Source organism: Catharus ustulatus, chromosome 6 (assembly GCF_009819885.2).
Source record: "Catharus ustulatus isolate bCatUst1 chromosome 6, bCatUst1.pri.v2, whole genome shotgun sequence".
NCBI lineage: Eukaryota > Metazoa > Chordata > Aves > Passeriformes > Turdidae > Catharus > Catharus ustulatus.
Window position 1 is genome coordinate 10,130,263 of NC_046226.1, and position 26,532 is coordinate 10,156,794.

Genomic DNA, 26,532 nt, shown 5'->3' on the forward strand with positions numbered 1-26,532 from the left:
AGAATTCAGTTTGAACCCACCTTTACAGACTGTGAATTTGTACACAACAGTTTACGGGTCACCAAGAGCAAGAAATCAATTTCTTCCGTACGCTCATGCACCTGGAAGACATTATCCACAATTTAATTTTCATTTATTCATCCCCTTCTTTTTGACAATCTCTTACTTTCCTACTCAGTTTAATGCTTTATTTTTGTAATTTGGAATAACAATACATTTTCACAGAAGAGAGCATACACCTTTTGAGTCTAAGCATGCAACACTAATGAATCCATGAGTGAGTGGTACCCACAGCCAGTAGACAGAAATTCCAATGAGATATTTTTCAGGACACCCTTGAAGAATAGAGACTCTGTAATATCCAAGTGAATGAAAAGTAGCTGCCTCCCTCTGACAGGCCTAGCCAGACGGTTTCTTGAATTCCACAAGAAGAATTTCAAAAAACATTTTAAGGCACCTATATTAAAAGTTAACAAAAACCCTCCCCACACCCTCAGTTCTAAACTTGTAGCTCAAAGGAATGCTGAAAAGCATATTTCAGCAAGTCATACCTTACACAACTTATAGAAAACATCTTTTCAAGTAGATGTCTGCATTTCTCATTTCTTGCATGGTAAGAGACAAAAGAGAAGGTTTCATTAATATGAAAATTAAACTTACTTCCAGAAACTTACTTCATCAATGAAAATGTGTGTGAACTGAGTTAGACTCTTGGCAGAAATTATTTTCTGAATAAGAACTCCCGTTGTCATATACAGCAACCTCGTCTCCTTTGTCGAAACATTCTCTAAACTTAACTAACAAGAGTAAGAAAAATACATACTAGCAGGAAACATAGTTATTGTAGTTACAGAAGCATGCATGTGGAAGAACTCCAAAATCAAACACAGTGTAAATCCATCAAAATTATTTACTCAAACTTGCACAAGTCTGCATACAGAAGTGTTCTCACCAGAATCAATTAACTGTTTTTTCTTTGGGAGAAATTGGAAAAAAAATAAACTCTGAAGTAACAAAATCCCTTACTGGGGACTTTAGACTGAGAATGCTTCAAAGACTTCTAAAAGTAAATACATACACCATCCTTTCCATTGATATGAAGAGCAAGAAAAAAGATTTTGCCAAAATGTAGTTTGCTAAAAAAGGAAAAGGAAAGAGGTTTAAGTTAGCACCAAGACCAGGCAACTTACTCCTCAGAGACAAGTTCTACAGCCGTATATGAAACAGATTTTTGATTTCTAGCATACTTGTGTATCTTTAGCTATCTCAGGTGTAACCTATCCAGGCAGGTAGAGCTGTGACCATCTTTTCATGTGCAGCTTAGAGATCAGCCTAGAGCAGGCATATCTGCACTCCACCATTTCCCTCTGTTTCTGCTCAGCTCACACAAGTGCTGGTGAAACAAGCACATCCACATACTGTCCTGAAGACAGTCTGGAAGAACATTATCATTTTAAGTCTTTGAGACTCACCAGCCTAAAGAATCAATTTAGCAATTTTATGACTAATTAATTCAAGGTATCAAAAATCACAACAAAGGCTTTATATATAAACTGCTTTGAAGCACAGACAACATACATAACTGTCCTGGTTTTGGCTGGGATAAGATTTTAATTTCTTCTGGTACAGGGCTGTGTTTTTGGGATTTAGTATGAAAATAATGTTGATAACACTGTGTTTTGTCTATTGCTGTCATGTTTATTATGTGGCACAGAAGAAAGCAGATATGGGATAACAGATGAAGCAGAAGACTGACACACAAGAGCCCATGCTATGAACAACTCTGTCATTCTCAGTTAAAAATCAAACCCCTCCAGACCTGAAATCTGCACAAAATCAGATTTAAGAGTAACAAAGAACACCTAACACACAAATAGCACCACAATGCAGCATATTAGGAAGCAAACTGAACCTGCAGACCTATGAAGAAACAGAAACCTCTAAATGCATGCTAGCAAACATATACATATTACCCTAAGTGGAAGAAAGAAGGAATAAACAACAAGAAATAGAATGAAGCAGAGGAAGAACAACACAGTAAATATTCCTCCCAGCAAAGGACTCCAGAAGCAGACAATTCTCCATGAACATCCCTCCCAGTGTTCACCACTGTGAATCCACTGGCCTGAAGAACCAGAGCAGCTCATGCAAAGACAGCTGTGGCATAACCAACAATAAAATCACCATCACAGCAGCTTAGTGTGGGTACTGACAATGAGCTGATCAAAGCACCACGACCTGGGTCAAAAGAGGAATGTGGCATCAAGTTTATAAACAGAGGGACAGAATTGAGCTTGAAGCGGAGTTGAACAAAACAAAAGGAGACAGATTTAAGAGGAAAAACTAGCTTGAGTTTTTCACATGTTAAAAAGGAGCAAAAGATTGTTCACAAAAGAACCTGGTCATAAATGCCTTAAAGTTTTGACAGAACTGACATGCAAATGTAGTAAAGTCAAACAGATAAAGTGTATCACTTAAAAAAGTTTAAAGGAAAAATGACAGAACATAGCTCTCCTGAAACTATTTCAGAGATTAATAATGCAGATATGTCTGATGCAGACAAATATTTTCTGTTGGAGTGCCACCAGGATTTACAGTTGTTCAAATTTACAAGTTGATTTAATTACAAACATTTAGCAGGACACAGATTAAAAAAAATACCAATTCCACTTTAAATGCAGATCCTCTAACACTTCTTCAGTATGCTAAATATGCTTAAAAGTAATCAAGAAAGAACATACAGTACTTTTTAATGCATTTTAAAATACAATTTGAAGTTTTCTCATACCTGGTATCCTACAAATTCACCTAGCGTCCATGATCGCTTCTTGCTAATCCACCTGGCAAGGCTGCTGGCACTGATTTTTCGAGGCTGGGTAACAGCTATGTTGCAGGGCATAGAGTGGCTCATGCAGTAATCCAAAATATATTGTGGAATCTGTGTGCTCTTTCCACTGCCAGTTGCTCCTTCTACAATCACAACTGAATTGTTTTGTATCAAAGACACTATCTGAAACAATTTTTCAAGAAAACTCTTAAGTGTACAATTCAAAACAGGTTTCCAACAGATGTGAAATATCAACAGCTTCCAAGCCACAAAGCAAACCTCTATAAAACACTGTGCCATTTTTTCTATCATCTTGTAGGCATCTGCAGAAAACTGGAATCCTAAAGCACATCAGTAGATCACAGAAAAGAACATGGGCACACAGTCATGTATGCATTTTACATGAACACCTACAAAAACATAGTGTAACACCAACGCTTTTCCTCTTAAGAAATTGCATGAGATGGTTTTGTAAAAAACCTGAAAATTTTGTACAATGTTTAAAGAAGGGAGTTTCCTTTTAAAAAACAACAACAGAAACAAAAAAAAAAAAAACCCACAAAAAAAACCACAAAAAAACCCCACTCCAAAGCCACAACAAAACATTATTTTCAGCTTTATTTCATGAGAGACATTACCTTTTCCCTGTGTTTGGCTGTAGGCATATCCAAATTTTTACACTTCCATATTGGTATAGAAGTTGAATCACTTGATTCACTCTGAAATAATGAAGAATCTAGACACAAAAATAACCAAGAGTCACTTGAAAGAGAAACACCAGCAGGAGGTTATGACAACAGTATCTGGAAAACTAACTTCTCTAGAAGTTGAACTGCATACTTTCAGTACTAATAGAATTAGTATTTTTTAGTATTAGCAGATTGGAGAGATTTTCTGTGTTTATGCAACCGCTGTTTTACTGGAAGCAACTCCTAAAAAACACTTCTTGTATGTGTAAACCACCATCAGTGGAAAGGATATATACAACTCTCTATGCTTTTCTCTTCATTTAGAAAACTGGATTTTTGCAGTTTACCTTACAACTGCCAATTCTTCCTGCATACTCAAGAATTTTTTACAATACTGAACAAAGCATGCTTTATTCATGTGCATGTGTTGTTTCCCTTAAAGTCTACTGCATCCATGGTAAGAAAACCCGTAATTTGACAGGAAGACCATTATATTTCTACCACCTGGCCATTAAAATCTGCTGAGCATCATGATGACCTTTCAATGTGATACTACACTCTGCAGTCTCTTGGCAGAAGTCAGTCCCCATTAGCACTGGGTAACTTGACAAAAAATCTTCCAGTGCCAGCCTAAGTTTCTGCTTAGAGGTCTGCAGTCAGTTGGGCCATGAAAACAAAAGGACAGGTCTGGAGGTGCAGAAGGGGAAAACCTGGACAAGACTGTTGTACACAACAATTTTGCAAATTACAATGAAACAATTAAGCTAAAATACCCTCAGCATAATGAAATCAAAAGTGGAAATGCTTTCCATTTCAAATTGGTTTCACCAGGTGTTATGAGGAAATGGATGCTTACAGGTAATAAAACTATACTTCTTTTTATGTCATTATTTCTCTAAGAAATAGAGTAGTGAGACAGAATTCAATTATTCTTCTTACAAAGGCAATCATTACTTTTAAATAAAGGTTACAGCCTAAACACTTGATTGCAGTTAAAGCTCCCTTTCTAAATAAAGGCTACAGCTTAAATACTTGACTGCAGTTAAAGCTCCCTTTCTTTGGCAAAGTTCTAACAATCTCAAACAGCAGAGAAGCAGAAGCAGGCAGAACAGCATCTTAGCTCCCAGCCATACCTCAGTGTGTTCCACAACCTCAAATTGTCTCAAAGTGTCAAGGAATACAAATTAAGTTTTTTCCAGCACTAAAAGAAAGCCCCAAAAGCTGGACAGCTCCCTATGACAGTTTCATAAAGCACTAAAAAACAGAGTTCTCCTAAAGCCACATTCTGTAAAAGGAAAAATTCTTTCACCTGGATTCTGTAACACAACAGTGAAAGGTGGTCACTGCACAAGGATTTACTTAACACCACTAAAGCCAAACAAAACCAGAACTTGATAGCAGCGCCCCTTCAAAATATCATCTGTCCTTTTTAAAATACTTTTGGTCAAGTTTCTAAATATATTCCCCAGAAAAATTCATATATATAGCATTCTGCCACAGCAACACTGCACAAAGGCTGACTGGCTTCCCTCTGGCACAAACATGTCACAAGTGAGACATCCATAGCTGTGTGTGATTTGACCAATGCTGGAAGAAACCTCAAGCTGCTAGGGAACAGATCCCAGGATCAGCAGATTCCTGCTAAAGCAATATAACCTTCCCACCTCTATCAGGTTTTCAAAGAAACAACTGCAGTTTTGAAAAGTCAAAATATTAAAAGAACAAAGTAATTTTTAATAGTGCTTATGAATAAAGAAGGAAGCACAAAAAAATCAAAAGGTAGGATTCATAAAATAACCCTCTGTAATTCAGAGTTAATGCTCTACTCATTTTGGAAAACAGTTATGGCAAAGAATTTTCTTCTGCTTTTATTCAATCATTTCAACTTCCTTTGCACAGCAGTATCATTTCTACCATGCCCTGCAGAAGCCAGATCTCTCAATGCAGTTCCCTGATGATCTGTTTCCCCAACACAGAAGCAGATCAGGTTTCATTTCTGTCTGTCCTCTCAGAATAAAAGCACATGCTCTTCAAAGAAATAGGAAAGCACAACATTTAAACTCAACATAATTTCATCAAATAACAAGGTACAAGCAGTGTAAACACCAGCAGTTTCAGTAACTGCAGTATTTAAAACAAGCTATCAATTTGTACAGAAAATATTGCCTGTAGTTAGAACAGCAACTCCGAGAGAAAGAAGCTATAAAAGGGGTACCAATTCAGAACCTCCAGAAAAAAAATCAGTTTCTCACTTCCATGTTGTCAAGTTTATTTCTTGACTACACTTCTATTCAACACAGCTCAACTCATAGGTCCTGGTCTAGATAAATCCTTGATTATTTATGACAGTTCACATGTTCTTGAGGAAAACATACACTTTCAGATCAATACAGCTGATAGTTACAAATATATCTCAAAGCTCTTGAAATCTGAATCATGAGGATACAACACTAGAGAAAAGTAGTCTCAAATGTAAAACAACATACACATTCATAAGCTATAAAACTAACAGTACAATTCTTATGTTCATTTACTGAGCTGTTTTATTCTACTAGCCCAACAATGCTCAGTATTTCTCAGTCTGTCTGTAAGTCAAAGTTAAGAGCAGCAAGAACCAGGATTTTCTGAAGCTTTTATGTTATTCTACATCTAGGTGGGATTTGGCAGCTAAGTCTCAGAATGCCGTAGGAACGTTCCAGTCCTGTCACTATTCAGTTTGCTTGGAGTCTGCCACTGGATCACACACTGCTGGGAGCAGAGCACTGATGAGAGCAGGCAGGCATCAACACTGCACAGAACAGCTCCTGAAGCAACTTGGAGTCCAGACAATGAGACAGACAAAGAACAGAACAGGGGGATAGGGGGGAAAGGAACTGAGGAAAATAGCTAATGGATTAATACGGCATTATGTAATATGCCAATAATTTAGTGATTTTTTTATGGTTGTTTGCTAACTAGATGCTGTCTCAGTAAGTTACAACTGGAAGGCGAGAGTATTAGAAGGTAAAATTTCAAGGACAAATATTTTAGGGTAGACCAAAAGAAAATAGGTATTTATAAAATAAAGTACCAGTGTGACTAGACATAAGTATTTCCTAAAAAACCTAAGAAATAATCCTGTTTCTTTTACAGAAGCAACACTGCTAGCATCAGTCCCATTCAAAGTCATGCGGGCCACTAGTGCTGCTAAAGTTGCTGGTTTATTTTATACAAGATTCTGATTTAATAGGTAAGACACTAAATGAGCTATGGTATTTCCTTGCATTAATCAATACCACCATATTATTAAAGAAACATCTAGAGAACTTAATCTTACTCAGCTTGCTGCTGTCTTTCCTTGTCTAGTAAAACAAATGAAGAATTAGGGAAAAGTCATTCCTCAATGACAACACTGGAAGCTCCTCCCAGTCTCTTCATTCCCCCATTTCCAACTTTTAATCCCTCCTCTCACTCAAATTTTATGAAACGTCAAGGGAACAAGAGACAGTATTTTGTGGTTAGCACAGAAGACAAGGTGCACTGCACATGGTGAACTGGCTAAGTGCCCCTACTGTGTCTCAGCTGATGACAAATCCCACAAGGGGCTTCATCAGCCTGCATTCCAGAGAATTTGCAGATGCACTGAAGGACAGTAATTTCTAGAAAACTTCTCATTTGTCACACTTTAGTATGCCAGCAAAGGTACACAGGAAGTATTAAGAGAATGACACACAGAACAGATAAAACATGAATGCCCTTTTATCAGGAAATCAGTTACATTAAAGAATCTGGAAATTAAGAGGCACAGTAAGAGTTTGAAGCTGAGCTGCCCTGACAAGTGAGACAGACTCACAGTGCTTTTACCAGAGCTCCTAAAAAAGAAGTGCAAATTTCTCTCTAAAGAAAACTCAAAGCAACAATCAAGCACACACAGAAATATGAATAGAAAGTGGGAAAATATAACAAAGGCATTAATCTAATGAGAGGCGTCTTCAAAAAATATTTGTTTTAATCACATCTCCACATTTATCAACACAACAAGCCAGATGTATGCACATTTATCTATGCAACAGCATTACACATCATGGTTTCCAGAAAATAAGGAGTTTACTTTTTAGTATCATGCTTTATATGTAACAAACAAATGGACATAGATCAATAAACAAACAACCACATTCCGTTTACAGAGGGAGATAATGGAAAGACAACAGGGAGAAAAAGGACAGGTATACCTGAGTTTATAATAGGAACTAAATAATTGTATTTCTTTTTTTACCTGGTTTATAGATAAGCTGATAATTTCCAGCTACATTCAGCTCTTGTTCCTCTGCTTGTCTGTATTTTTTAGCACAATCAATTCCAATGTTCTCTGAGATGGGCAGTCTGAAGAGGAAAGAAATGATAAATAAATGCTTCCTAATCTAAGTCTTTGGCATCTCTGGAAATAACAGCATTATACAGGAAGTTCCCCATGTCATGCAGGAACTACTTCAATGAACAAACTTCAGAAAAAAATTAAGTCTATGCATTTAGATACTAGCCTGAGGAAAACGCCACATTACCACTTTTTTGTTCAGACACAAGAAGACTGAGCTCCCAAACTATCATCCTTTAAGGCTTCAATACCTAGGAACTTCTCTTCTAATGAAAGACTACAATTTCTTCTGAAAAAAAGATGAAACAGCTCTGTTTCTTCAATTCTTAACACATACAATTAGTAAAATGCATGTAATTCTTGCACGATTCCCTGGAGACAGGGGAAGTGGACATGAAGAAACACAATCATCTCACTGTTTTTAAGGAAAAATTGACTGTAAGCCAAAAAATGATGTTGGTCAGGGAAAAAAATTGACACAACCACCTGATCACTGAATTTTGTGGAAATCTACTGCACACAAAAAATGTTAATTATGATATAAATGCAATGAAATGAAATTTTAAAAAATCTCTTCTATACAGTGTGAAGAAAATCACATGAAATTCACTAGAAAATAAATTAGCATGCAAACAATGATTGTATGGTTATTAAATCATAGGTGAAATTAAACACAGAAGAGTTTTGAAAACATCAAAAGTGATTCTTTTTAAACAAAATGCAAACTAGAGGTCAAAACTACAGTTTTACCTATTGACTTCAACTTACCTATGCAGCAATACACTAAGGTACAGTGAATGTTTCTAGTTTTTATGAAAGGATAGTGCTATCGAAGTGTTTATTCTTGATCCAAAAAACAGGTAATGCTGACTCCAAAAACAGTGACACTACATGAGATTTTTAATGTGGTACTACATCACACAGGCCTCAACAGAGAGAAATCCCCAAGATATTGATGCCACAGAGCACTCACCTTCTCTGCCAAGGCAAACCCTATGCCAGCTTGGCTCTGCTACAGACAATTCACTCAGCTCAGCTCAGAACACCAAGTATTTATCACCCACTGCTGAAAACAAACTAGGAAATCGCTTCTGATCCAATTTTAACCATATTTTAGGTGTAGAGCTATAGCAATTTACCCCAGACCTCGAGTATTTCTCACTGCGAGGTTCAGCATGATTGCACGATTCTGCACAGTGGTTGCAAATGCAACAGCTGCCTACATCCAACTTCCATCACTCAAACCCTTCTAAAACACTCCTCAGAAAGTCTGAATTTGTGAAAATATGCAGAAAAATTCATACACAGAATGTCCAACTGCTTGTAACATAGGTTGTTCCACTGAGTGTATATTAAACACAAATAAAACCCAAAAATTCAATGATGGTAACAAAATCATGCATTCAGTAGCTGAAAATACCATAATGAAGCCTGGCTGCACAATCTCACTTGGGCAGCATTGTATACACATACTATACAGATTTTTTACTGATATAACCAATTACTTTTTTCACTTCCATAGACCTGCAGCCTCACCAAACACACATTCTGAAAACAAAACCTGGTTATGCAGTAAATGTAACTTGTCCTTAGGTTGCCCATGAGGAGAAAAGTCATCCAGGGCAAGCAGCCAGTGCTATCACAGAGGAGCAGGCATTGCTTGACCATCAGAGCCCAGAGCAACAGCAAGCAAACCACAAACAGGAAACTCACACTGAGGGGCTAAGGTTGGGAAAGGTGGGACTGTGCTCCTTGCTTGTGATTAAGACCTGCAGATACATCAGTATTTAAGCAGTAGTTGAAAATCAGTTAAGGAACAGATAAGGAACAGTAATAAATAAATAAACTTATTAATTAATTGTATCTCTTGGAATTTTAAGAGTCTTAAGCATTTCAAAACAGGTTCCCAGAAGTGTGTATGTACACATACACACATATATATACATATATATGTGTGCATGCTTTCAACCTTAGCCTGCACAGTTTGAGGAAAATGAGGACAGCATAACCTCAGTCATTTGTGAAAATAGATTTTTTTTGTTTGTTTGGACATCTGAATATTTTATTTCAAGAATTAGGTTTTCTGTCTCCAGAAAACAGCACGCAGTAAATGAACCTCAGGCTACACAATGAATAAACAAGATATTTAATAGCCAGTCATTAGGAATAAACATTGTGCACTTGATGTACCAAATCAGGCTCCAGTCTTCAGGAAAATCATATGCAACTGGAAAACTACATATGGGAATATGAAATGAACAAATAAGCTTCACTGTATCATTTACTGATGTTTTAATGCTGTACTTTTCTGCATTAATAAAATTAAAAGCTTACAGAATAATGGGGGTTTTAAGCAAAATGGAATAAAAATATTATAAAGCCCTCTGGAGCTCTCCTAAATCACCAGAATGATACAATCCTTCCAGGTAATCATTAACAAGACATCAGTGGGAGGCATCATCCTACACACCTGGATAAACAAAAAGAAATTGTCCTTGGGTGAAAATCTAAAGACTTTCAACAAAATTTGCTGACAGCAGAAGAATAACAAGATTTGGAAATTCAAATCCATTCCAGGCTAGAAAAGACCAACACAAATGAAGGGGTTTTTCTGGATTCTACTTATGAATCACCTGTCTGTCCCATACACCAGTTACTTCTTCCCCATTTCTATTCCTCCTGACAGTCAAAACCCGCCTTCGGTACATCTGCCACATTATAGTATATATTCCTTAGGCTTTTGAGATTCCAGCCTTTTCAACTGCACATCCCAAACAGTAAAAATTCTACCAAATTAAGCAGCAGTCAAAAGCATTTTTGTGACTAACACAATCACTGAAATTTGAAGTCACCAACTGAAGGAAATGTAGGGGATTTAAAATATTCCATGTTTTCTTCCTTGCCCCTCATTTTAAAAAGGAGGGGAAATTGATCTTATTCATATCAAGGGATTGTTTCATCCTCAAAAATCAGCCAGATTCCTATGGCTGAACCTGCAAATATGTGACATTCTGTTCACCCCAAGGGGAAAAAGGCAGACAAAGTGCTGAGAACACAATCAATGAGTGACCTCACTCAACAAGTAACTCTTGTTACATCCTCAGATCTACCCATGCAGGTGTGTCCATTTCAAGACCTACCTATTTTCAGAAACACTCACAGAAGTAGCAGACAGGACTTCAAGTCTGACAAGCAGTGGCCAGCAGGACCCCTTCCACCAAGGCAAAGAGGTACATGCCTCCTCTTGGAAAAGAATTAACACTGTCTTATGAGATAACAGGATTCTTTCTTCATTCCATATTATGTGGTTTAACTACTAAAACATTTCTCTGAAATGTAAGTGGCATTGGTACATATGCCCAGTCAAACTAATTTGAGCAATTGATTGAAACAAAGTATTTTTAAACATAAAATTAAATACAGCTGCCACTTCAGGAGAATTACTAGAAGGGAAACACAGTTTAACACCAAAAATTGTTGACACGCTGAATTGTAAATGCTTTCAAATACACTGAGGGTGTCTTTCTTTAAGCAAATTAAGCTAGAGAAAGGTCTTTCTTTTCTTCAAGCTATAGAATGACCTCTAATAAGTCAACAAGGCATCATAACAGAGCGCACTGAGTAAATATTCATATTTGAGCATTTGAAATAATAACCAAAGCACTTCTGCATACACTTAGCTGCCAAAAATAGAATCAACTGCCCAATCTCAACCGTGACGATGACAGGTAATTTGTTTGGCCCTTTCCAATGGCATAATTAACTGCAATGCCAATACCTACACTCAACATAGTTAACACTTCTAGAAGAAATGCTTTAAAAAAGCTTTATTAAACTAACAGATACATGCAGTCTTATTCCCTGAAAAAAAATTTTTTAATTGATTACGCAGCATACCTGACTGTAAAAAGAAAATATCCAACCATGAAATAAAATTCCAAGGATTAAGATGCCTGCTTATCCAACCTAAAAAAATTCCATTAACCAACTAATTTTGGAGTAGAAGTTTCTATTCAAGGCCATGTAACTTCTAGAACATGTCCATCTTAGAGACAAAACTGAAATACCCAAGTCTCCTGGGACTGTGTTTTTAAAAATTCTTATAGATGTACTTTCTGCTTATCTATATTCTGCCTCATTTAACACAAAAATCCTGTGCACATGGGACTAGAAGTTGAACATAAAACTAGTGTCACCCATTTCACAGATCACAAGAGAAGGACTGCCCCAAGTCATGGCTTCTGTCACGCACACAAACTATTCACCTATTACAGATCTTTGGAGAGGGGGGAAATCACTTGAAAAAAACACTTAGCCTCGTAACACGCAGAGCAATATTTTGCTGTACAATTTTAGTAAGATACATACAGTAGACTGTTTCAGAGTTTCTCTTCTGAAACTAAAGTAATGTGACACTTTACATAACTGAACATTTGCCATGACAGTAAATAACCTTCCACTGGGTTTACTGAAGGACATACTAAAAATTACTTTCCTTTTAACTGGATGCTGTCTTTCTATACAAAAGATTAGTCGTACCTGCAGAAATACACTAACTCCCATGAAATCATGTACAGGCATTCAAAAGTCATGTTTCAGCTGCAAAAACAGTCTATTAATAGAATTCAGAATAAATGTAACATATTAACAAGTAAAATACAGATTTCACAAACTCGCTACATATTATTTCAAGAATCTAAGAATCAATTAGGTGCATGCTTTTTTAACAGTAAGAGAGCTGTTCTAAAATGTAATTTGCTGGATTTAGTGATAAAGTCTTCATATTTAAGCATTTTAAAAGGCTTGCACTGCTCTTCCTCATATGTAATTCATTTAAAACCTTAACTAGTTGGGGAGTGGGGGAAAGAGGGAGGGAGAGCACTAAAACAACTTTGTGAAATCCAGAAAAACTCAAATGCTATTATTTAGATTTGGACAGACTATGGAAACACAGCAACTCAAATATTTCATGTATGTCAAACTGCATCTTATCCACAGTTAAAAATCCAAGAAACACAACAAGCACAAATGCCAGGATAAAACAGCCCAAATCCTCCAATTTACTGTCTTCTGCTCCGGGATTTTATGTCAGTGGGATGAACTGCTGGGTTTCAAAGAACTGGACTCTTCTAGGAGATGAGCTGCTGATGAGCTTCTTTTCCTGCATTTGGTTACCAATTTGGTAAAACCCAGATTAAATAAATCTCTGAGAAAAATAAAATGCAAGTAAGAGACTGCTCTGAATTTAGAAGAATGTTCATGAAGATCAGTATTAAAAGCAGAATTGCCTCAGTTTCAAATTGATGCCTGTTACTCCCCAGCCTATTAGTGAAGTGTCATCAGCACCAGAGACATTAATGCTACAGACAGTCCAAGTGGAAGAAATCAGCTCCAGACATGTCCTGTTTTTATTCATCTCAGCATCAGGATACAATGATAGCTTACACAAACTTCTGTCAGTTAACGCTGCTAAAAGAAAATTATTCTGTTGTTCACTGCCACAGCAAAAGACCAAACAAGGAGTATTACCAAGAGGCCTCTTGTGTAGGCTTATGTCAAATTTTGCTCAAAATTGTTAAAACCAAAAGCAGTAGCCAAATGCTGTCTGAAGTGATCAGAAGAGGTAGACTCACCATCTGTCTGCTTCCCAAAAGGAGCCAGAGTAAGTTGTTCTGTCAAATCAAAAGAAAAATACACTACGAAGTTGATTAAACCCAAAGAGTGGCACTGCACTTACAAATGAAAGGAAACCATCCAACCTGCTAGCAATGGATAAATTGTTTTATTAACTCTCTCCCTGCTCGGATGATGGGAGCATTGGCAACCTTTCTTTGTAACTGCTCTGGACTTGGCTGGGATAGAATTATTTTCTTCATAGCAGCGCTATGATGCTGTTTTATAATTGTGACCAAATCAGTGTTTCTGAAAATAAATGTTTTAGTTACTCCTGAACAGCATTTGCAGAGCATCCAGGACCTTTCTGTTTCACACGCTACAATTTCCCCTACTCCCCATAAATAGGATAGTGGGTGCACAAGGGTTTGGGAGGGGGCATAACCAGGAAGGCAACACAAACAGACCAGAGAGATGACAGTGTCATGCTCAGCAATTAAAAGAGAGAAGGGTGAGGTTTCAGTTCAGTTTGCCATCTCTTGTTCAGAACTTGGCTGGGCATTGGTCTGCCCATGAGAGGAGATGCGGAACTTTTTATTGTTTTCTTTCTCTCTTGCTTCACTTCTGAAAACTTGAACCCACATTGTTTTATTTTTCTTTTTCTATTCCATTCCTCATTCCCTATTCCACTGAGGGAGAACAGCAGGTAAGCAAGGTTCTGTGTGGTGCTTAGGTGCCTGCTGGGCTTAGCCCACAACAATCACCAGCCCTTCACACAAAATCCATGGCAGCAAATCACAGTATATTATTATCAACAGATAATGAGAGAGAATATGGAACACGCAACACTATCAACGTGTTGAAATGCTAGCTAGGTAGCAATGCTTATGATCTGCTATCAGCCCTATTGGTCAAGAAAGAATTAGGAAATAATTTCTCAGTGACACACTGAGTCTCATTCATAAAGAGAGCTGTACTTCTCGCCCCTTTCAACTACAGGAGTCAATAACATCTCAGATGGTACAGATGCCATAAAATTTTCCAAAGAAAAGAATAAGAAGCTTCTCCTCCAACCATTCTCACCATTTATCATGCTTGGATGCTCATATCAGTGTAATATTTGGTTAAATGAAGCTGGTTTTGAACTAACTGCTGTTCAGTACCAACTTCTCAAACTGGCTTTGTCAAAAAAAAAAAAATTAAAAGCAATATTTCTAAGATACATCTTAATTGTCAAGTTCCCCCTCACATTTGTGATGTCAAACAGGAGACAAGAGATGAGATTTAGAGTACATGAACAGAAGAGATTTAGAGTACCAGATATTTTCAGATTAATAGTTAGAGCCATAAACCATACTTCCACTCCTTCACACCAAGTCACACAGACAGCAGAATAAAACCATTCCAAAAATGAGGGTTCATCAATGAATGCTGGGTTCAGCTGCAGCTCCTCAGTACAAACCATACCCAGAACACACTGATGATCATGGCTGCAAGCGTTAGGAGAAATTAGAAATTCTTTTAACATGACAGGTACTAACCCCACACTGACAATTCTATCACCTCAGACAAATAAGAACTAATAAACAGACTCCTTAAATACATCTTGAAAAATCAAGAAGCAAATAGAACTGTGTGTCATTTATATTCAGTAATTTATATTATTTGGGCTGTTTTCAGGGTAAAAGAAAATAACAGAATAAAGCCAGCACATTACTGGAGAAGCTGCTCTGTCACATACACCAAAGAGTGCTCGTTGTTCTCACTGGGGATGCACAGAGTTGACCACAAATACATAATTAAGTTACTAATAAAGACAAACTTCACAGTGCCCTCAAGAAACAGACTCACTATCAGCCTAGGTCAAGCCAGAATTTCCACCTTGACACTGCAAGATCTAGCACTTCAGATCCACGAGCACATTTAGAGATAGCCGGGTAGAATTTGCCTCTTAACAAAACTTCCAGGATTAACCATGAAACCGCATAAAGTACTGCTCTACTTTTGAGGTCCAGTTTCCAATGCCAGCCCCATATGAACAGACATCTATTTCTTCACACATCTGAACTGTATACAAAAGTAAAAGCAATACAAATTTTCAGCTTCAATGCTCTCCTACCAATGGAAAGATAAACATGATCCTCAGGATCCTGCCTTGAATCTTCAATGATGCAACCAAAAATTATATTGAAAAATAAAAGTTGTAGGTTTCTCATTTAGTTACTTTGCACACCTTCCAGTATGCACCTCTAATTTGCAGAGACACTATAATGGTTTTACACTGTATAGCAGTTCACTTGCAGATTGATAAAGTGGAAAAAAGTGGTGACGTGTTAACTGTGCTGTAAAGGAGGTGGCAAGGAGCATTTTAATTTTATCTGAAAATCTGTCAGGACAGTTCTGTCATCATAAACCTAGCTCCCTTCCTTTTTCATAGTACCACATACAATGCAATGTGAAAACCTTCCAGTTGAAGAGGATTAATACTGACATTTGAATTTTTCCAATGTATAAGTAGTATCAGCTTTAATAACAGCCATACACGTCATCCTTTATGTTGTATGACATCTAGAACAAATTTAGAGAACCTTTGTTCTCCCAACTGTTCAACACACCAGTGGAGAGAGAAAAGTAGGAATGAAAAATACTTAAGAGGAGCAAAGACAGTCATTAGAAGAAGGGCAAGAAGAAAGGCAGCATTTCTTATAGCATGGCTACTGTTTAGATTAATAGGAAGAGACTGGATAACTGGAACGGAAAATGGCTCCTTCAGCGACCTTTAGTGTGCACAGTGCCATCCCCGAGAATGAACCTTAAAAATGGACATGCTCAAAATATTCATCAAGGAAACAGGAGCAGGCAGCTGACAGCCCGTTGAGAGAGAAGCAATGTCTATGGTAAGACTTACAATTCTGGGCTTTTTAGATCAGTTTGACCTCAATTTGCATCTACTTATCATTCCATTCCTTTAATTAGATTAACGTGTCTTTCATGGCACACTGTAGGTGTTACAGCCTGGCTTCTTTAAATACATTGGAAACGTTAATTAAAAATGTTAACAGCTATGCACAGTAATGAAAAACTATAGAACCATGAGATTGATGAAATTCATCTGGAAGAAGCATTTAATGTAGCGACAAAATCCTGAGCAACTGTCAAATACCTCTTTTCTGTCAACGCTCACTTAACAAAAGCTTTAGATGATCTTTACTAGAGAAAAACTATTCTTAGCTGTTTAAAAATGACAGCAGAACAGCCTGATCCCCCTCTAATGGGAGATAAGTCTTCCAGCATCTCGATGGCCTGAAAGTTTAGTTTGATGATAAAAGCAACATAGTTATTTTTAGCACTCTATGGGCATAAAAATACAGCTCTAAACTGTGACCTACAGCTATGCACAGCCAAGCATCACATCATACGACAGCTTTAACTTTAGCTACAAGCACGTCTGTAGTTGCTTCAGACTATCATTATTCATCTCACTACCAACAATACATTTGGATGGATTTAGCAACAAGCATTTGAAATTGTTACCATCTTTTTTCAAATTACTGCCATCGGCAAAACTCAATTCAAAGGTAGGAGATCTTAATGGACTTGGTAGAAGTATTTGAGAGACCATGTTAGGTTAAATGGATTACTGCTTCTCTCCAGTACAGAGGATGAAAAAGAACCTTAAAAGCAGAAAAACTTAAACTGTCATATTCAGTACACAAAGTCATTTTTTCTGGGCACAGTTTGAGTAAATAAGAAAAAGAAAACAGGAAAAAGAGCAAAAAACCCTTGTTTTCTTCCAGCAGTACTACCAAGCTGCAAACGGGATATGCTAGAATAAGAGACCTTCAAGCAAACTCACCTGAAGCAACACTGTTCACAGACAACTGCAAAGGTAATTTATGTTATTTTATTCCAATTTGCATGCTTGTTTGTGCATGATTTGTTACTAACTGCAATTTAGAATTCTATTCTAACAGTCTTTTTCTGCCCCCAGATTATGTGAATAATTAAAATATTTATAATAAAAATTGATACATAAGTTGTAAAACCAGATCAAGCAGAGTTGCAGCACTTAACTACTAATTAATTAATTTCAATTTTAAATGCATGTGTAAGTTCAAATTGTGGAGGTTTGGGGGGTTGTGTTTTGTTGGGAGAGAGTGTTATTTAGTTGGTTTTTTTGTGGGGTTAGAGGGGTTTTTTGTTAGCTTGCGTGACGGAGTTTAGGGGTTTCTTCCCTGTTTGTTTTTTTAAATCACGTATACTACAGATAAGATAAGGATAAAATATGAAATTTTTCCAGAATGACAGATGTGTACTTTCAAATGTTGTAAATTTCACAGGATACGTTAACTCAGAAAAGAGACAGGAAACATGAAAAGGTGTAAGGCTTGTCATATTTCATTATGGCCTGTGATTTTGTGCAGGAAACTATTCCAAGATCATTAATAAAGTTTCCTTAAAAACATGCGTTCCTGAGAAGGAAGTCTACAGGTAAAAAAAACAACTATTCATTTACACAGACACAAGTAAAATTTTTTTTTTTTTCCTCTCCCCAGCTTAAAAATGCCACTTTTTGGCTGGATGAAATGGTCAAAAACTGATTCCTACAAATCCACAAGATGTCCTGGATCAGAAGTAGTTACAAAAACCCTACTGAGGGAGTTGAAATGGCACCTGAAAGAGCGTGAAAGATTAGTACAAGAGATCGAAAATGAACAAAAAGTCCAGAAAACTGGCATGGATTACAACTGGCTCAAGAACTACCAAAATCCTCAAGCAACAATTCCAGCTACTGAGCAACGGCAGCTTGAAGTTCTGTGTTCTCAAATCCAGCCTTGCCAAACAGGAACTGTTCTCAGCAGGTAATTGTTTTGTATTTCCCCGACTTTGAGTTCTCTATCACAAGTAAGATGTTTCTCTACCTAACTGAAGTTTGTATTTGGCTCTGCTCTTCCAAAGCAGCAGTGACCAGCAACTGCAGCGCATTTTTATAGCTGTTTTAGAAATCACATCTTCACTTTAATATGCTGCGCTTGAAGGAAGTTTTAAATCAGGATTTTCCTGGTCTAATCCAAACAAAGGAAATCTCTTATGACCTTTCAATATTTCCCGTTTTTCCTGTTATTTATCCCTAGTATTTATTAAATAGTAACCCAACAGCTAAAAAACAAAAGGACTAATGCAATGCACTGTTATGCAGAAATCCAGCCTTACTGCCTACAATACCAAAAAGCTCCTAAAAACTTGGAAATCAGTGTAAATTAATAAAAAAAAAAATCCCTCCACACATTTTATGAAGAAAAATTCTCCTATGCCTGCATTTTAAGTGCATTTTCTAGGGACTCAGAAACGACAGAACGAGTCCTTTTGCCTTTTAAAGCCCAGAATACACCTAAGGGCAAAGTCAGTTTAAATCAAGTTACCCAGATGGGCCAAAGAAAAAAAAAATTAAAAAATAAGCCTACCCAATCACAACTGCTTTCAATCCACAATAGCTGGAGCACATCCAGTGCATTGTGAGAGCTCTTTTCCTCTTACAATTATCTGGGGGAGGTGAGTGGGGAAATGTGGCAGCAAGGAAAAAATGACACCAGAACTCATGTCATTTCCTCCTCCCCTACCCCCAAATGACCAGAGAGGAAAGAGAAAAGTTTTCAGAGCCGATGATTAGATTTCAATGTTTGGTTTTTTCCTAGATTTCGGGAAGTTTTGGCAGAAAATGATGTTTTACCCTGGGAAATAGTCTACATATTCAAGCAAGTTTTAAAAGATTTTCTCACCACCATTGAGAGAGAAAACCAAGCAGAGCAGCTGGTAGATGCATGGAATACAAATTGCCCTGAACACTGTCCGCATGGTGACAGCTCCAACAAGTCGGACAAAGATGAAATCCCCACTGTTTCAAGTTATGTCGACAAAAACACACAAAGCATGTTTCCCACCTTCTCTCACAGAATTTGGAATCTACCCTATTATTATCCATCAAGTTAAGTTGGTTTGTGTTGCTTTCACAAAGTTATGTAGCCATCCACTTCCTTTCTTGTAATTGCCATCTAGACACATAGGAGTAAAATATGACACACTCCCCTTTCTATTACAAGTTTAGAAATTAAAAAGCTTTGTGATAGCTAGTATGCAGTAACTTACGTATCAACTCACCTTTTATCTTTAGTTTCTTAGAGTTGTTGTGTTTCAAGCCATCTTTTAATCAAAAATATTGATGTTTCTGAAAAAACTCTGAATCATTTCAATTTTTTCCTATATAGAGCTACAAGTATTTAAACAACAAAAAAAGATTGCTTTGCGTATTTTGAAACAAGATCGATCCACAGAGTGTTAGACAAAAACTTCTGTGTTTGTCACATAGCTTTTAGGCTCTATGGGAACTTTAAACTATGTAAAAAACCAGTTTAATATAGCATCAGTTAAATAAACTGGTAAATACTTTTTGGAACTGAATAATTATTTCTTAACTTCAAGAATAAGTTGCATGAAAACACTGACAGAACTTATGCTGCATGCACTATTTCTGTATTTTTTTTCTAAACTACATTCTGCACATGCTGAAGTATGTGAAGGTGGACAGCTAAACAAAACTACTAAGTATTTAACAGCATCTAATAACTAGCTCTCTATTCTTTAAAAAAAATACTTAATTATTTAATTTTAAATAGCCATTTTTCATTTGACTTACAGAAAGCTGTTCTGAAACCCAAATTCTGCACTAAGCCTTTAACATTTTGATCAAATCAGGTGGTACTTCTCTACAATAGCCAAGGAGTCAACAGATGTTTTCCAACACACAAGGTGTTCATTCTAAATTTACACATAACAAAATTTAATATTTCTCAGCCGCCATGATCTATCACTGTGGGTTCATAAAGTTTTACAAGATTAATCACATACATAGCAGGCAATTAGAGCAGAAAATCAATGAAAACATATGCCAGAACTCAGCTGGTTACATTTCCAATTGTGCTCCTGTTCCCATCACTGTAACAAGTTTTTACATGTTTTATATAACCTCTTCTTGTTTTTGTTTCCTTTTGATCTGTCTGCCAGATCAGAAAAAATGGGCAAGACTCACATAGCCCAACACACAGAATACACTACTTCATAAACAAAACTGCTTCCTCTGGTATTAAACATGCAGAAGAAGACATTCAGATTTCATTTTCGTTCAATTGTGTTTCATTGTAACACAACTTCAAGGCATCTTATGCTCCACAGCTGTATTTCCCATTCTAGAAAAAATTTACTAATAATGCAACATAAACAGGATGAACAAATGGCACAATCGTTTACTTAGCACCTTTAAATCTTTTTAAAAATTCTTTTTAAAAGCCTTTGAAAAGCTTATGATATAGAGAACATTTCCTGTGCAAAAGTAAAACGTAAGACACGCAGAAGATAAAAAATGAGAACTCCTACATCCACCTAAAGGACAAAGCATTGGACGACTATAGCAAAAATTTTCTAACAGGTTTAAAATAATAAAAGCTGCAGCTCAATACTGGAAGTAATTAACCCTTCCACCTCCCATAAACTAAATACACAAAATTTCACAATACTTCTGCTATCTGCAATCGGAGCTGCTATAAACTCTTTGCCCTCTTCTTGTCAAGTTATCAGTTTGTGGATTAATAACAAAAACACTGTTCTAAACTTACTCTGTTCTACTGATGCAGCACAAGGAGATTCTTCTCCTGGAGTTCTAATCTAATCCCTCCATGAGGGCAGCAAGGGAGTTAAAGTTTTTTCCACAGTGATAAAACTCTCTCAAGTGTTAAATGTCAAGTGCCTTTCTTACAGGAAGGAGAGTAACAGATACTGAGTATTTAAAAGGCATTGGCAAGATTAATATTACTATCCATAGAATATGGAGAATTAATATCCATAATGCTGGTTTCAGATAGTTTTGAAGTGTTCAAATGTGCAAGATTCCCACAATGGCAATTCATGTAAGTTTATGTCTTAAAATGGTATCCTCACAGCTTTCTATTTGAAAAATAAGTTTAAAAAACTTTAAAAATGCAGCTTCCAAATATTTGTTTATTGAAAATGGAAGGCCAGTAACATGGAAGATCCACTTACCTTAACAGTCACCAAAAATGGCTACGGAAAACAAACAAACAAAAGCAAAAAGATAACCCCAGATACCATTTACCCACGCCTCATAAACTTCATTTCAATTTCATTTTGACATGAGCAAATGCATTTTTCCAAGTTCAGAAACAGGGACCACCAACTACACCATATTCTAAAAGACAGCTGCTGCACAAGTTTAAAAATACAGGTAGGTTTCACAGCCAATTCAGTGTTAAATCCCTATGCAATGCCGGGGAAATGCACAAAAAGGCTCACCTGCTTTTATATGCATGTTTTATTTAGACTACTGCATCCAGCTCTAGTGTCCCCATCTGGGGGGAGAGGACGAGGAGAAAGCAAAGGAGAACTGTAGAAGGCACAGGAAAAGAAAATCCAAAGGCTGAGAAAATGCCATCCTCTAAGGCCTCACTTTGGCTATTTTTTCAAATACTGAAATGTGGGCTAACTTTGTGGAGTACAAGCAGTTCCTCCGGACTAAACTGCTATATGCTCTTTCTAGTTAAAAAGCAGAGAAAAGCATAGAAAAAGCAATGGTGTAAGAGTAAGAAGTAGAACTAAAAATGTTAAACATATTTTAAAGAAATCTGTTAGGTTTACCGCAATATGCTGCCAAGAAAATCTGTTCTTCAGCTCACCAGTTGAGACAAGCCATTTTCTAGAATTCTGCTTACCCTTATAATTCATCTTTCTCAGACAGGACTAAGATTGCTGGAAGGCCAGTCACCACTGCCCTGTGGGAGATCACTGTCCAAGAACTACACAACTCCTTCTTTAAGTATTTTTTATTTATACCCTACACAATTGGCATGAGGTGCTCTAAAACTCCATTGTCCCTTACCCTGAGCCAGCAGATATTTCTGCAGCAGGAAGGCAGCCAACACAAACCACTCCGGTGACAGAAAGGTGAGTGGCAGTGATTCCCAAGGACAGTTGTGTCTCCCACCTGCACAAGTACCGAGCAAAGAAAGCAGCATGCAATGTTTCCAGTCAATAAGTCACCTTGAAAAAGGTGCTAACTTGGCGAAAGGTACACCTATGAAATGCAGAAAATAAAAGAGAATAATCACCTTTTATACACTTGAGCCTTTAACTGTCTTAATGTGAACACGATTGTGTTGATAACAAGAAAGGACTTAGAGGTCCAAATTTCTTCTCTTTCAGTTAAATGTAGTAAGAGGAATTAAAAAGCTAATCAATGAGCTGTTTAAGGACAGAAATTCAGCCATGTTTTATGCAGTTTCTATTTCTACTACCTTTCCCCAACAACCTCAATTACTAATACTGCTACACTAGAGGTAGCTCAGGAAGGAAAAGAATCTTAAAAGCCTTGGAAAATGAGGCATCATCGGTAAATGAAGCAAACACATTCCACATCTCTTTTCAAGGGAGACATGAGGTTTTTAAATACCATTAAGCAATCTCAGTAACATTTTCGTAAAGTATTACTTGCTATACACACTCGTGTGCAGTAACACACATGTTACTACCAATTTGGTATTAAATGCACACATTCTTACATAAAAATTTAGATAAAAGTGGTAGGTAGACAAGTCTCCATCAGTAATTGTATATTCAACTTCAAATAAACATAAATAAGTATTTAAAAAATCTGAATAACTTTTGTTTTAACTTTTGTTTTGACTTTCCCAAGATAAAGAATTTTGAAGGAAACAGACAATTATGCTACAGGTAGCCTCAACGAATAAGGAGAAATTCTTTTGTTTTCACATCCTCAAACTCTTTCTTAAGAGGTCAGTGAATAAAATACAAGCATTTCCTTTCCATCCGTCCATTTGAATCTAAACCTTCTATAGAGACTTCAAGTTTTGCAAGAACCCTCCAAACATAAGCACATTCCCAGAGCTGTGAAACAGAAGTACGAAGGAAACAAAGCAAACCTAAGCAAACACAGAGATTCGTTCCATTTTGTGGAAGGACAGACATGCACCTGCCATCTATGCTCAAAGGTTCTATAGCTATCACTAAGAAATTCTGGCCATACTTACACAAATGGTAATTTAGGAAGCATATCACCTCTGCCCCCTCAGACATGGGGAAAAAAAATTTAAAACCAAACCTGTGAAAATATTTATTCCCTACTAACACAGCTGTCAAACTCACAATTAGGTTGTCTGGTAAGACTTGTGAGTGGAAAGAGCTTTCTGTCCAACCAAAAATAAAGATTTGCCTCTGCCTAGATACACACAAGGCTTGATGAATATTTCTTATTCCTCCTCTGTACAGGAAATGCACAAAATAGATCTCATGGCTTAGTACTGAGCTGGGTTCAAGAATCTCTTGTCAAACACTTCATAAATACTACAAAAAATGTTACTATCACCTACGTAAAGACCAGGAAGTCACAAATATCTTGTTCATACTGGGTTCAGGCATTATATTCACAAAAATAACTTATATTAAATGTAAAATTTTGTCTGGTCACTTCTGGAAAATTTTAACTACTTGCAACGCCCAGTAGCTCTTGGTCAGTGATTCAGAGCTTGGTAATGGCAGCACCTTTACAATGAAAGACAAAAAAAGGAATAGATATTTTGAGATGCCAGTTCTGTCCTTCACCTGCAGCAAAGACAGAAACACTGATACTGACACTCTCTGATACTCACTTATACTGATACTGAAATATCAGACTACCTAACAGCAAGATGTTACACAAAAAGTTCTTTCTTTCTCAGATGCCAATGCACACTTTTTAATAGAAATATACCTTCCTGAAATACAGCAACCTCTATTGCTGTGCATCACACAGGAAAAAATAAAACCCAAAACACTCACTCTGGAATGCACACCCAGTTCATCTTGGAAAGTACTACGGAGGTACACAGAAAACACTTTTCTATGGCAACCATGGATACACTACCACATCTTGTCTAAATACCAAGATTAGTATGCATTGCCACAGTCCAGGCAGCATCCAGGGGAAAGTATTTTTTTTGGATTTCAATATCCAGACTCCAGTGAAAATCAAATGTACATGGCTACTATGCAAACACACACACTTCTCATTGCCTATAAACTCTGCCATGTGAGTATAAGGCATAAGGAACAATATGCCAATATACCTCTGACTTGCTTTGCTCTGGTAACTTAAATGCTTATTTAAGGCCGATGAATTCGTGAATCTTATTTACCACTTGCCACTGGTAAAATTTTAAGTTAATGCACCTGAACCAGAATAAATCGAGTCTTTTCTAGTACAGTTCTACAGTTTTTCAACAGGATTAGATACAGCTGCACACCACTGCTAATGCACTTCAGAGAAAGCAAAGTATACGTGCAACACATCTACTGATGACAGAGACAAGAGACCTAAGAAATTAATAAAAAAATAACATTAAGTAATAAACACACAAGAACGCATCAGCCACAATTGCTACCGGGGGTGTTAGGCTGGAATTCAACACCTGCACACTCTGGGCCCACCAGAGCAGTGGAGCCAGAGGAGGCTTCCCAGACTCTGGGGAATGCCCAGCACACCCAGGGCCAGGGGCACACAGTAGAAAGGAGAGAAGGAGGCCATCGAGAGCAGCGGCCCAGCGCCCCGCACTCACCCCGCAGCCGTCGGTGGTTCCTGTGCGGGGGGCCGGGGGGAAGCGCCAGGGCGGCGAACCTGCGCCTCCTCGCCCAGGAGCTCGACGGCGGTGACGGCCCCGCCGATGGTGAACCAGTGTCGGCTCTGCTCCTCGGCGAGTTTCCGCGGCATGGCGGCGGATGGCACCGGATGGAGGAGGATGGAGGCGGATGGCACCGGATGGAGGAGGATGGCACCGGATGGAAGAGGATGGAGACGGATGGCACCGGCCGGGCCCCAGCACGCGGCCCCACGCCGCCGCCCTCCCCGGCACGTGCGCACCTTCCCGCCCGCCGCGCGGCCCCGCCCCTGCCGGGAGCGCGCCCGCCTGGGACCTGCCCCCTGCGCCCGGACAATTCCCCCGGAGCTGAGGGCTGGGTTCCTCTAAACCGACCCCCAACATTTATTAAATAAAGGCAGGACATACAGATGCAGACCAGGAGTATACAGGAGGGTCGAGCACTAAGGTCAGTCATTCCTACTGGATAAATTTCAAAGGAAGAATAGGAACTAAGATAAACGTGTCACTTGAACTTCCCTGTCATCCTGTCTTCAGAAATAACTCCAAACATCTGTGTGTAATTTGTTAAATCAGATAAATACTATTTTCTCTAATATGATTTATCATCTCCACAATGAGTGCCTGATCCAGTGCAGGCATTTGGCTGCTTTAGAACTGTTCTTCTCAGATAGATAAACACAAATCGGGGTATATGTAGAGAGATAAGGATACCACAGCCTCCGGTTGCCTAACAAACATATCAGCTTCAAAATTCTAAATTAAAGAAAGAAGGAGATTTTCCTCACTAGAATTTCAAGAGGTTTTTTAAGTTTTAAATGAAAGTGATGACATACACGCAGCATTTCAACGTAAGTTATATTCCTATATTTAATGCAAAAACCACCCCTGTAAGATCCAAAGTCTTGTCTGCCCTGTGTGACAAAGCTCATATGTCGCAAATCTATACACCTGCAGATTATGTAAATGACTCAGTAGGAAAGTAATTGCAGTCTGTGATCCCACAGAAGCCTTTTAACACACACAACAAAGGTGTGAGCTCTGCTTTCCTTTCACAGAGCGGGAGGCCTGGTGCCCCCCTCACCCCCAAAACAATGGGCGAGCACAGCTCTGGAATTCCAGTCACCCTGTCCTTCCCACACCTGGAGGAAGCGGCCTGCGAAGCACGGAGCTGCTTCAGACCTCTCAAACACGGCCCAGCGGGTGCTTCCCACCGGTCCAGGACAAGCTGTTCCCTGAGGGACACGCTGCACAGGCTGAGACAGGCCCTTCCTGGCATTGTCCCGGCGGGGACACCCGCTGCGCTTGCTCTTGGGAAGCAGGACTGAGGTG

General features: G+C 37.9%; 2 protein-coding genes across 4 annotated transcripts in view; one reads left to right on the top strand and one right to left on the bottom strand.

Annotated features, from left to right (window-relative positions):
- Positions 1 to 25,314, bottom strand: part of TDRD9 (tudor domain containing 9) — a 63,675-nt gene extending 38,361 nt beyond the window's left edge. For 2 of the 3 annotated variants that reach the window (XM_033063630.1, XM_033063629.1), the window contains exons 1-6: positions 25,162 to 25,314; positions 7,772 to 7,878; positions 3,466 to 3,563; positions 2,789 to 3,010; positions 675 to 797; positions 21 to 101 (exon numbers count right to left, since the gene is read on the bottom strand). In XM_033063630.1, the coding sequence (XP_032919521.1) occupies positions 21 to 101; positions 675 to 797; positions 2,789 to 3,010; positions 3,466 to 3,563; positions 7,772 to 7,878; positions 25,162 to 25,313 (783 nt within the window). In that variant the 5' untranslated portion in view covers position 25,314. Of the gene's footprint in view, positions 1 to 20; positions 102 to 674; positions 798 to 2,788; positions 3,011 to 3,465; positions 3,564 to 7,771; positions 7,879 to 18,948; positions 19,010 to 25,161 lie in introns of those variants that run through there. The other variant, XM_033063631.1, reaches the window with a different exon arrangement.
- On the top strand, positions 16,347 to 19,716 carry RD3L (RD3 like). Its single transcript, XM_033063632.1, has 4 exons — positions 16,347 to 16,380; positions 17,281 to 17,372; positions 18,040 to 18,345; positions 19,180 to 19,716. The coding sequence occupies exons 3-4, from the start codon at positions 18,047 to 18,049 to the stop codon at positions 19,472 to 19,474; spliced, it is 594 nt and encodes a 197-aa protein (XP_032919523.1). The 5' UTR covers positions 16,347 to 16,380; positions 17,281 to 17,372; positions 18,040 to 18,046; the 3' UTR covers positions 19,475 to 19,716.
- Positions 25,315 to 26,532: the final 1,218 nt, after the last annotated feature.